The following is a 12813-nucleotide window of genomic DNA, read 5'->3' as shown; positions in this document are numbered from 1 at the left end:
TCCTTTTTTTTAGATAGAGACAAGGACTAGACCTGTGATTTTACTAGTAGAGAACCTCTCTTCATTAAGTCAGTGAATAAAAATTTAATGGGGATATAACAAGAAGTAAAAGACAGTCCCTGCCCTCAAGGAGCTCACAGGCACACAAAAAGCTATGTGAAACAAGCTATATCTAGTATAAATTGGAGAGTTAAGCAAAGGAAGGCACTAGAACTAAGCGGAATTCGGAATGTCTTTTTGCAGAATGTGGGATTTTAGTTGGGACTTGAAGAAAGCCAAAAGGCACAGGTGAGGAGGGAAAACATTCTAGGCATGAGGACAACCAGAGAAAGTGCCAAGGATCTGGAGATGGAGGATCTTGTGTGAGGAACAACAAGGAGGTCAGTCACTGGATCTCAAATAGCTGGGGGTGGGTGGAGGAATTTAAGATATAAGAAGACTAGAGAGGTAAACGTGGGGAAGGTTATGAAAGGCAGTTCCTACTCTGTAATTTAAAGTTTTGAAAAAGGACTTCAAATAATAAGTCTTGATCAATGATACATGTAAAACCCAGTGGAATTGCTCATTGGCTACAGGAGGGGGAAGGGAGGAGAGGAGAGAAAGAACAAGAATCATGTAATCAAGGAAAAATATTCTAAATTAATTAATTAAAAAATAAAATAAAATACTAGCAAATAAAATGTACTTAGAATAGTAAGAGGTTAAATTTCTTGCCCAGGATCATACAACCAGTAAATATTAGAGGAAGGACTGGAAACTCAAGTCTTCTTTCCTGTGCTGGGTTTCTCATGCCTTACATGTTGCCTCTCTTAAAAATGTGGTCTTGTCTTCCTATTTGTAATAGGATTTCTATTTCTTGCCTTCTCAATGGGGAGAGGGTTGGGTGGGAGAAGGGAAAGAGTCTGACAGGACCACAAACTATGTGCTAGTTACTGTGCTAAAAGTACAGGGTATACAAAAGGAGGCAAAAACTCCATTCTTGACTTCAAAAAGCTCACATTCTAATGGGGGGAGATATGTGGGTAAGTACTTGGTAAAGATACATTTCCTTGTCCAGCTCATTTTACAGATGAGGAAACTGAAGCAAACAGGGTCACATGATTTTCCGAGGGTCAGCCAGCTGGTGTCTGAGGCCAAATTTGAACTCAGTAAGATGAGTCTTTATGATTCTAGGCACATCACTCTATCCAATGTGCCAACATGGGTGCCCCTAACAGTGCTTAATAAATGGTCACTTACTAACTACTGGAAGCATATGAAAGATCTTTGTAGACCTGATTTCATTTCTTTAACATAAACATGACTAGTAACCTGGAAACAACAGGTGAGGGGAGGAGGAAGTGCTGAGATTGTCCATGTTTGAGAATGACAGAGTCATTTAAGAGCAGCCCCCTCATTTTATACTTGAGCAAACTCAGGACCAAAAAGGAGAAATGCTGTAATTTTCACTTGGTGAAAATGAGGCAGGGAGGGGCTAAATACTTCTCACAGGACCACAAAGTGTCTCTGATAGGAAGAAAAAAGCTCTGCATCTGCAAGTCCCATGGTGGTTTTCCATCCAATCCACTAAATCTGCCTCTCCGCCACCAAATATAAGATCTCTTATTTCCTGGGTCTACGTGATCATTTTCTTCCAAGTGAACACATTCTTTACCTTGGATAATCCTCCATGCATTTCCCCCTCCCTTCCAAAATAATACACAACAGAGATCCAATATGATTCTTTCTGTTAGTCACATGCCTTCTTCTAAAGACTAAAGATCTAAAAATCGAAGATTATTTCTTTTTTTTTTTTCAAGTTTCATGAGTCTCAATTCAGTGAAATGCTAGTTCTTAAAAAGCTGGCTACAATCACACAGATGAGATGTGATGTCAAAGTAATAAGACGGATTCTGAAAACCATGCTGGAAAATCAGTTTCATTCCTTTATAAGTGTACCTCAGGCAGCTCCCATTTTGTATTCTGTGACAGTTTTACAATAATTTGGATTAGTTACTCCTTGTGAGAACCAAGTGTAATATGCCCTATTTCATTACCATCCGAGAAATAAAGAACAGGAAGAATAGAGAACATTCTGGATTCTTCTCCCCTGAGGGAAATATGAAATGAAAAAGAGGATTTAGAACAGGAGTTCTTAACTTTTTTCTGTGTTCTGGACTCCATCAGCAAGCTAGTGAAAGTTATAGACCCCTTCTCAGAATGAGGTTTTTTAAATGCATAAAACAGAGCACATAGTATTACAAAGGAAACAAATTATATTGAAATAAACACATAATTTTTTACTGTCCATATTCTATGGACCCAAGTTAAGAACCCCTGACTTAGAAGAAAATCAAGAAGAAAACGTCTTCTGTTAAATCAGAGGACCTGGGTTCAAACACCATTCTTGTTTCTCACTACCCCAGTGACCTTGCATATGTCACTGAACTCTCCATGTGCTTCAATTTCCTCATCTATAAAATGAAGGGAAGTTGGCCTGAGGAATCTTTTCACTTTAGATTTATTAGATTTATCCTCATAGCAGTTTTTTCCTCTGTGTAATTTGGTTCCCACTCATCATTGTCTATTTGTTACCATTATGCTGCTGCTCTTGTACCTCAAAACTGATAATTATATTGCAACAGTATAATTAAAATTACTTTGAGTTTCTGTAATCACTGTATTCTCACCTTTCCAAGAGAAGTGGTGAAGAGTTCTGTTTTATTTCTCGAATATTAGCACAAAGATTTGGTTTCCCTTCCGCAGAGTCTAAATCTGGTAAAAGGAAAGCAATCACATTTTGATGATGAGACAATAATCCCAAAGAAAAGACATGTCAATAAAAAAAATAACAAATTCACATGTAAAAGAGTACCAAGGTATTATCAGAGTGATTTAAAACCAGTTTTCTGCAAATGTTTATGGTAATAATGTAGCAGATGCTCTTTGTAATTGGTTTTCCTATTGAACTTCATTACCTGGTACACATGATAACTCCTCAGTGGTGAGCCAGATTCCTCATTCCCAGGCTTCCACAAACCTCTCCCCAGCCTCTCTCCCCATGGCAAAGATGGTAAGGACCTTTGCCACTCTGCACAGAGGCCTTCGCAGGGGCACAGAATTGCTAAAAGTAAGTTAGGAAGAAGGCCTTTAGAAAACTGAGGTTGAGTACTGGATTTGTAGACAAAAGATCTGAGTTCATAATCTTGGCTCAGTGACCATGAACAAAGTAGCTTCTGGTCAGCTATATGTGCTTATTGGTATGGGATCAATTTACTCCATTGTGTGTTCATGTCTTTGCTTAATGAAGATGATCTTAATTTTAAGAAATCACATCTCTTGGTTATCTCTCCTTTCTGAGAAAGTGAGACAGAGGTCTCTAGGAGTCTCAGCACCCCAGGATGTTTATTCTTTAGGGGAAAGAGAGCCCTAAGTTCTAAAGAGTTCATGCCTCAGTTTACAGTAGGAAGAAGGCTTTTCCTGTTCTTTGTCTCAGAATGAAGTCAATTAAGCTCTATGCATTCAATTTTGCTACAGGCCATACTGTTTCCTTTTTACCTTTGTTCTGCATGGGCTCCTCCTTTTCACGTTTTGGGGTCATGACAGCATCATTTTCATCTGCAAACTTAAAAATTAAAATACATATATAAAAACTATGAAGTCTTTGTTTAAAGACACCCCCCAAAAAGAGCACATTGGACTGAAGGAATGAATACAGAGCAGCAGTCTGAGCAGAGTGACTGAAATTCTAGTAGACTACAAGCAGAAAAATTGAACTCACTCCAAGAAAGTGATGTCATTGCAGAATTTGTGTGACAACACAAATAAGATCTGGCTTGCGTATGTCCTGAGGATGAGTCTTAAGATGATTATTTTATTTATTTTTGACACTGATTTAAGTGATACTTAAATATTTTCTGTGATGTAGGCAGATGAGAAAAATCAGCATCACATTTTTGTGGGATGTTACCAAAACCATAAAAACTAAATTAAACATCCAGTGAATCACATTCCTACTCCCTTCCTCAATGAAAGGGAAACAAAGGATGAGTTGAATTTTTTTCTTCATTTGCTTGGAGGAGGTTTTCTGCTTGCATTTTATCGCTCAGCACTGCTTAGCATGGGCTCCTACTTATACCCCATACTCCCAAGATTCTTGGGCTGTCCCTAAGATGTTAGTATGACACCGAAATATCTGGCTATCTCTCCAAATCTTCTCTAGTCCAGGTCTCAGGCTCTTCAAAGGGCAGGGATTAATTCTCAAGAACTCATACCTCTATTTGGATTCTAAAATTTTGCTAGGACCCTGGTGTAAGTCTCTAGGGAGGCCTTAGGAACAGGGCATCCTCTACATGTCCTGAGCTAGCTACAATGTGAAGCAAATCCCTGAGAAAGTGGTAGGTTACAACTCTGAGTCAGCCTGGACCTCGACTCACAGCTCTATAGGGTAATGACATGTATCTCAGAAGGTCCCCAATGTAAAACAAAACAAAACAAAAAAAACCCAACAACTGAAACAACCAAACATGTAGATAAGAATATGCCCTTAAATTATAATGCTGGAGAGGTAGGGATGATGGGAAAGAAAAAAGGCATTAAAGTGACTATGATTTGCCAAGCACTGTGCCATGTGCTTGATGAATATTGTCTCATTTGATCCTCCCAAGAACCTGGTATTATGGGTAAACTGAAGCTGTTATTGATCTGCTAAAACTGTTATAGATAAGCTATAGCTGTTATATTAAATCTATTTTGTAGATAATTGGCAGGGGAATTAATTATTGTACAGGCAGTTGATAAGCATCCTGAAGCATTTGGATATAACCCTTATTTATTTATCAGGAGAGGTGGGATAGTAAAAGAAGGATAGAAACTAGGAGTTAGGAATAGGATAAGAAATCTCTTAAGCCTTATACTAAAAATCTCTAAATAAACCCCCTAAATCTAACTGCTTTCTTTTACAGCTTATTCTTGCCTACAAGCAAGCCTCCTTAAACTATTCTCACTAAACTAAAATTAAAATTCTATCTAAGTATACCTATGCTAAATGATGAAACTTAAATTGATAATGAACTCCTTAAAGTAATACATGAAAAACCAAAAGCTGCCTGAAGCCAACCGTCAGATACAACTGTCAGAATCTCTTGGCAGACAGACATGGATGCAGGCCCTGTTCCCAAGTTAGAGAATGGACGGAGCCCCCTCTGGCAGCAGCTCCTTCTTCCTTCAGAAGAAAAGCTCTCCAGAATCAGACTTTAACTCTACTTTGTAGGTATATCCCAAACTCTGAAAAGTAACTCTCAAATAACTAATAGATCTTCTTTGTCTGAGAGAATGATCCTTGCTCCCAAGGAAGTCAGAAAGTCTGGAGCCCAGAACTAACTGAATTCTCTCTTTTATGATAGGCCTGTAAAGAGATAGAGGGTGAGAACTATCTGCTCTGTCTCTTAAAGCAAACAGAGTGAGATTACTTAACTTTCTCTAACCTAGAAATTCTGCTCCTAAGGATACAAGTAAACATTAAATAAAATCCTTGTAACATTGGGGAGGCAGATACTATTATGCCCATTTTGCAAATGAAGAAACTGAGGCAGAGGTTAAGTGACTTGCCCAGGATCACTTAGCTAGTAAATCTCAGAGGTTGGATTTAAGTTGGAATTAAGTCTTCCTGTCCTCTTGGCCCTAGGCCATCTAGTTGCCACCTAGCTATTGGTCTTCTCACTTTGCAGTCTTTTATTAGCCACCTTGAGGCTAAGTGATAATGTGAACAAGTCCTTCACTTCTTTGGACTTTGTACACTATGAAAGTTAAGGTTAGGAACAGATGATCTCTAAAGTCCCTTCAAGTGCTAGGATCCTATGAATTCTATGTTTCTGAGGGATAGAGACAGTAGGTGCTGTCTCTAAAGAATGGCAGTGGCTGGGGTAGCTAGGCCATAAACAAAATGGAGACACATGAAAGGTTGGCTTTGGAACCCCTATTACTTGCCCTTCTCTCCTCTCCTCTCTCCTGTTAGAGAAAAATAATAGTATAAAAGATATATTTGTGTTCCATGCCATACATAACATTTCCTGTTCTGATTATATGCCTCATTATCACCAGGCAGCTTAGATGGTGCCAACAAGGCACAGAATGCCAGGCCTGAAGTCAGGAAGCCTCATCTTCTTGAATTCAAATCTAGCCTCAGATACTTGATTTGTGACCCTGGGCAAGTCACTTGATACTGTTTGCCTCAGTTTCTTCATCAGTAAAATGAGCTGGAGAAGGAAATGGCAAACTAGTCCAGTATCTCTGCCAAGAAAACCTCAAAATGGGGTGATGATGAAGAGTCAGATACAACTGAAACAACTATAAAATAACAACATGCCATAGTGTAGCAGCTCATAAAAACACCATACTAAGGTCCAGAAGTGGTTAAAAAACATCTTTAGAAACAGTTCCTACCTTAAATCATGCATCTTTTGAAATACTGTGATGTAAATATGTAAATAATTTATATATACATTGTCTCCCTTTATGAGGATACGAGCTCTTTGAAAGCAGGAGCTGCTTATTTGTTTTTGTTTTTTAAATTTGTACTTCCTGTACTTAGCAAAACAGTATATCAAAAAAGATGGAAGAAGGAAGGGAGGGAAGTATGAAGATGAAGATAGAGCTGGGGAACCTAAAGAGACAAATATTACAAATCACAGACAAATAATGCAGAAGGAGCATATCCATCTTTAATCTGTGCAAACTATACTGCCCAGTTGCATGAGTACTTAGTTCTTTGAACTAAGGGAACTAAGGGGAACTAAGGAATTTAAGTACAAGGGAACAGCCTCTGAATGGACCCAATCAGAACATGGATAACTAGAGAGGACTTTGTCAGTAGTTTCAAGGTGGTTGTGAATCTTCTGTCTCTAGTGTACAAGTACCAAGGGAAGGAGGAAAGAGAATAAAAGTGAAGAGATCTTTCTATAGAATCACTAATTTGGAGCTAGTTAGGACCTTAGAGGTCATCTCGTTCCATCTCATTTTACAAAAGAGAAAAATGGGTCTTAAGAGAGTTTAAATACCTGGGGTAGCATCTGAACCCAGCTCTTCTGGGCCCCATGTTTGGTGCTCTGTTCACTATACCACTCTGTCTCATTGAGATAAATAAGAAATATTGGTAGAGGTAGGTACAGAGTAAAGAGAAAACTCTTGCTCTCTTCTTAGATCTTGTAAGTTCTCTGGGGCCTAGACAGTACCCAATTCCACCACCTTGTTGCTAGGTAGTCCAACTTTTGGTCTTTCCTTCTCCTGCTTCTCACAAACTGGTCTTCTAATATCCTGTCTTCCTAGCAAACCTAATAAATTAGCTTGATATATCCTCTTTACTCCCTGAAATAAAGAATATATATTTTTAGGGACTGGAGACAATGCTTTGGCAGGAAGTAGGTCAGCTGGATACAGTGGTGGCTGAGACTATTTCACCAAGGAGAGATGTTTTCAAAACAACTGACATCTAGAAAATGGAAAGGGTTGTGGTTGGAATAACAGACTTTTGAACTGTTTCTGAACTGTCATTTAAAATACATGTTTTTAGTGGAAATGCGCATTGGCTATGGAGGGGAAAGTTGGGGGGTGAAGGGGAAAGTAAGAGCATGAATCATGTAATCATGTTAACTTTTCTAAAAAATAAAAATTATTAAATGGGGAAAAAATAAATAAAATACATGTTTTTCCTTTATACTATGAACTTTTAGCTAAAGATTTTTTAAACCCATTTTTAAACAGCATGGATTACATACAAGTACATTATGTGAGACTATGAACTTTTAAGCCTTTAAAAGAATCATTTAATACTCTCAGTTATGAACCACTTTGTGATAATCCATGAGGATCCTAATCAGGATGTTTCTCTCTCCCTGATAAAGAAATGGACTAGGTCTAAAGTATCGGAGATTTTTAAAAATACCAGAACTCCCAGCAGGGAGCCTTTGTGGTCAGTGCTATAAACACAGTCTTGTGGAATTGTTATTATTATTGCACGTCAGGATCTAATTCTTGGCTCGGATTTCTATCTTCAGTATAGATGTTTCTATTAGAATCTGATATAATTCTTACAGAACACTACATTTTGCCTACTGAGTGTGGGAAGTTGTGTTCTTTTCTTTATGTTGAAAGAACCATAGAAGCCTTTGAAATATCTCAGATGAACAATATGCAGACTTTAGATATCTCCCTTCTAATAACATCCTGTAACATCTGACTTAATCCTTTGTTGCCCTCTGATAGGATCGAGTTATGACTCTGTGGGTCTGAATAGCTTTCAAAGAGCAAGCAGCATGATGGGATATAACATTTTCCGATGAGACAGATATTTTTCTTTAGCCTTGCACTCAAGAATCAGTTCTATTTCCCTCCCTGTGCAATTTTGTTTTGCTCTGTCTTTCCTGGGACTTCATTTACATTATCCAAAGGATAAAAGCCTTGCATTCACTGAAGGAGATTACAGTTAAGTTTCAACAAGCAGTTTATGACTCCTTAATTAAAATTATGTTAACATTAAACAGAGCTGGATTTTCCAGTTCTCCAAGGAAGTCAATGGATCAGTGGAATTCTGCATGCTTAATTTTGTAAGGTATACATTTAAGAGGATAAATAATTCATAAACAAACTGGAGACAGTCAAAATAGAAAAACATAAGCATGAATAATTCCTAGTTATTTTGACTTCTTTTAAGTAGATCTAAAACCTAGAGAACAGGATGCTATTAATAAGGATTTGGAGTCAAAATATCTAAGTTCAAACCTCAACTTTGCAATTACTAGCTATGTAATAATAACCTTAGAAAAATCATTTAATCTCTCTGAACCTCAGTTTTTTCATCTGTAAAAATGAAAGAATTTCAATAACTGTGATTCATTAATTCCTCTAAGATTCATTGGCTCTGAGGCTACAGTCTTATAATTTATAAAGTACAGACCTGTACATTGGGAAAATAAGGCTTTTTGAGTAAATGAAGAACATGAAAACAGTTTTTTCATCCAATGAACCTCAGAGGTTACAAGTACTTTGGGTGAGGAAGGGAAGAAATCAATATTTCTTAAAATTATAAGAGCCAGAAGGAACCTTAGGAGCCAACTAGTGAAATCTCTACCTAATGACCTGCTATATAGCTTCTAAAGGAAGACCATCCCAATCCTTCTTAATGCCAATACCTTCTCTCTGCTAATTATTTATTTATCTTCTCTATCTAGCTTGCTTTGCTTATACTTGTTTGCATATTGCCTTCTTCATTTGCTTTCAAGCTTTTTGAGGGCAGGAACTCCCTTTTAAAGGTTTTTTTTTTTAAATCTTGTATAGTTATCCTAAAATTCAAGGTCTGAAGAAGGTTTGGAGAGATTTTAGGAAAAGAAACTCACCAACACCCCGAATTAAGAAAGTGGATCTTTTATAGAAGGTGCATAAGGAAGCCTACAGAAACCACAAACTTCATCAAAAGATCTATAATGAACTTTGGGATATAATGGACTGAACTGAAGGGGGTTGAACATACTTATTCTGAATGAAAACTCTTATGCTAAAGAGGAATGCCACCTAATTGGCATTTTGTCAATGTGTCTATCAATCATTTTTTGTTTTCTTTCTCTTTTCTTTCCCTCTTATTCCCAAATTGTTGCAATTTTCCTTTTGTAAAGTACAATATGTTATGCACCTCTAGTAAGAAGAATCTTTAGAGTTATAAGCTGTTGTTGAACCAGAGGGATCTCTATTCTCCTCAATGGCAGTAGGAGAGGCTGGCTGATAGCCATGTGGGTAGAGCAATCATATGGCCAGACAGGTTAGAAAATAGGCTTCAAACTTCTACTTATTTGCTTTATTTCAAATGATTATTAATAAACTCTATGGAAAATAAGAACCTGGAGTTACTAATTTATTTGTAACAATCCTCAGCACCTAACACAATGTCTGGCACTGAGCAGACACTTAATAAATGTTTACTGATTGATTACTCCTGCCTCTTTAAAATGTTTGCCCATCACTGAACTAGACAATATCCCAGACATGGGAATATACAGTAATTTTTCATAATATGTAGGAATCAATACAATATATGAAAAAAATTCTCATGAAAGACAGGTTGGAAGCAAGCTATATACAGTTTCCAAAGTTCTGCAGAAGTTTCTATTTTATCCTAGAGGTAATAAATAAATCAGATGTGAGCTTAGGAAAAGGGGAAGTGGACAATCATATATTAAGTAGTTACTATGTGCCAGGCAGTGTGCTAAATATTTTACAAATATTATCTCATTTGACCCTTCCAGCAACCCTGGGAGGTAGGTGCTATTGTTATTCTCATTTTACCTATAAGGAAACTGAAGCAGACAAAGGTTAGGTGATTTGACTAGGATCACAGAGTTAGTAAGTGCCTGAGGTCAAATTTGTATTCAGGATGTCCTGACTCTAGGAGTAGAGTTCCATCCATTGTACCACTGAGCTATCTCATTGGGAAAATCACTTTGCAGCAGTGGTAGAATAGTCTGGAATGGGGAGAAACTTGGAGCCAAGAGATCAATCAGTAAGGATGCTGTAATTATAAAGGTGAGAATTGCTGAGGATCTGGACTAAGATGGTAATGTGTGAGTAAAGAAAAGGGTTGGATGTGGGAGAGGTTGTAGAGATAGAAATTTCGACATGGCAACCAATATGTGAATAAAAGAGAGTAAGGAAGTGAAGGGAACACCTAAGTTTCACACCCAGAAGATGAGAAGTATAATAGTGCTTTTGACGGAGGTAGAAAAGACCAGAGAAAGGAAGATTTGGAGAGAAAAAGAGAATGCATTTAATTTTTGACATGCTAAGTTTAAGCAGTCTCTAGAACTTCCAATTTGAAATGTCTATCCTACCACAACTTCCTAATAAGTGCCTTCCACTCAAGATAGGCCTAAATCTCACCATTATCTTTTGAAAGTTCCTTCTCGAGTCTTGATTTTTGTCATGCTCCTTCCCTTGCCAGGAAAGCTCTCCCTGTTCCCCATAATTCTTCTAAATCCTAATTTCTCTTCCATGTCTAAATGCTTCTATGATGCTTCCCCTCAGTCCTCCCTAGCTACTCTGGTCCACAGTGATCTCTCCCTTGTGTAATTAAGGGTTGCTCTTACAGTCACTACCATATAATCTGTACATTACTGTCTAGGGAAACAGCAAGAAGAGTTTATAGCACACTTGGGGAGAGACCTATCTCAGTCAGATTAACCAACACACATAGATGAAACAGAGAGGACAGTGAATCGTAGAGAAAGAGAAATGATCTGTAAATTATTCAGCTGTAAAAGAGGCTAAGCTACAAATATTTTCCTCTACCAACCATAGCAGAGGCACCATGTTTGGATTTTAACATCACAGTCCTGGATATGCTGCAGGAAGAAGAAGAAATTGTATTAATGGAATAAAAAATGGGAAGAATAGATAGATTCTATACAGAAAAGAAGTCAAGGTGGACTAATTTTGAGGTAATTTTCAGAGAATATAAAAGAAGGGAGGGTACTAAAGGCTTGGAAAAATATCAGACTAAAAAACCATTAGCAAGGAGACTACAATAATATATCACAAAGATTGTACATTATGACCAAATAGGATTTACATCAGGTATGCAGCAATGGTTTAATATAAGAAAAACTATTAACATGATGGATTACTTCAATTAAAAAAGTAACAAAAATCATAAGCTTATATCAATAGATGCAAAAGCTTTTGACAAAATATAGCACTCATTCCTATTAAAACACTTGAGAGCATAGGTATTAATGAATTTTTCTTTAAAATAAGAAGTATATTCTTAAAACCATCAAAAAACATTATCTGTAAATGGGGAGAAGTTAGAAGCCTTTCCTATAAGATCAGGAGTGAAACAAGATGCCTATTATCACCAATCTTATTTAATATTTAACATATTAGAAATACTAGCAATAGCAATAAGAAAGGAAAACAGAAATTCAAGGAATTAGAATGGGTAAAGATATAACAAAACTACCTCTTTTTGCAGACAATATGATGACACATAGAAAATATATAGAAACTACCAATAATTCTACCAAAGTAGCAGGATATAAAATAAACCCATATAAACCAATAACATTTCTCTATATCATAACTCACAAAGACCTGCAAGAAGATATAATAAGAGATAACCCATTTAAACTAACCTTAGATAGAATAAAATGCCTATGAATATATTTGCTGAAACAAAGCCAGAAACTATATGAACATAGTTATAAAACATTTTATACAAATAAAGGCAGATTTAAATAACTGGGAAAATACTGTTTATGGTTTGGCAGGGCCAATATAATTAAAATGACAATCCTATCTTAATCAATGACATCCCAGTTAAATTACCAAAAAAATATTTTAATGAACTAAAAAAAAACAATAACAAAATTCATTTGGAAAATCAAAAGGTCATGAATATCAAAGACTTAATGAAAAAAAGTAAAGGAAGGAGGTTTAGCGGTACCAGATTTTGAACTATATTATAAGGCAACAATGATCAAAAGTATCTGGCATTGGCTAAGAAATAAAAAAGTAGATCAGTGGAACAGAACAGATATACAACAAACAGCTGTAAAAGGTTAAAATAACCTTGTCTTTGACAAAAGTAAAGATCTGAAGTTTTGGGAAAAGAATTCAGTATTTGATAAAAATTGCTGGAAAAACTGGAAAGTAGTCCAGCAGAAATTAGATATAGACCAGTATCTTACACCATTTACCAAAAAAAAGAACAAAATGGATATATGACCCAGGCATAAAGAGAGATATCATAAGCAAATTAGAATAACAGGGAACATATCTATCAGATTTATG

At 36.6% G+C, this 12813-nt stretch overlaps 1 protein-coding gene across 1 annotated transcript in view; it reads right to left on the bottom strand.

Annotated features, from left to right (window-relative positions):
* The window catches only part of MORC1 (MORC family CW-type zinc finger 1), a 196677-nt gene that overhangs the window by 30554 nt on the left and 153310 nt on the right, over window positions 1-12813 (bottom strand). The window contains exons 20-21 of the mRNA XM_044669190.1: window positions 3538-3604; window positions 2670-2754 (exon numbers count right to left, since the gene is read on the bottom strand). Coding sequence (XP_044525125.1) covers window positions 2670-2754; window positions 3538-3604 — 152 coding nt within the window. The remainder of the gene's footprint in view (window positions 1-2669; window positions 2755-3537; window positions 3605-12813) is intronic.

This window comes from Gracilinanus agilis, chromosome 3 (genome assembly GCF_016433145.1).
Source record: "Gracilinanus agilis isolate LMUSP501 chromosome 3, AgileGrace, whole genome shotgun sequence".
Lineage (NCBI taxonomy): Eukaryota > Metazoa > Chordata > Mammalia > Didelphimorphia > Didelphidae > Gracilinanus > Gracilinanus agilis.
The sequence above is the reverse complement of the archived record's forward strand: the minus strand, read 5'-3'. Positions and strand labels throughout refer to the sequence as shown.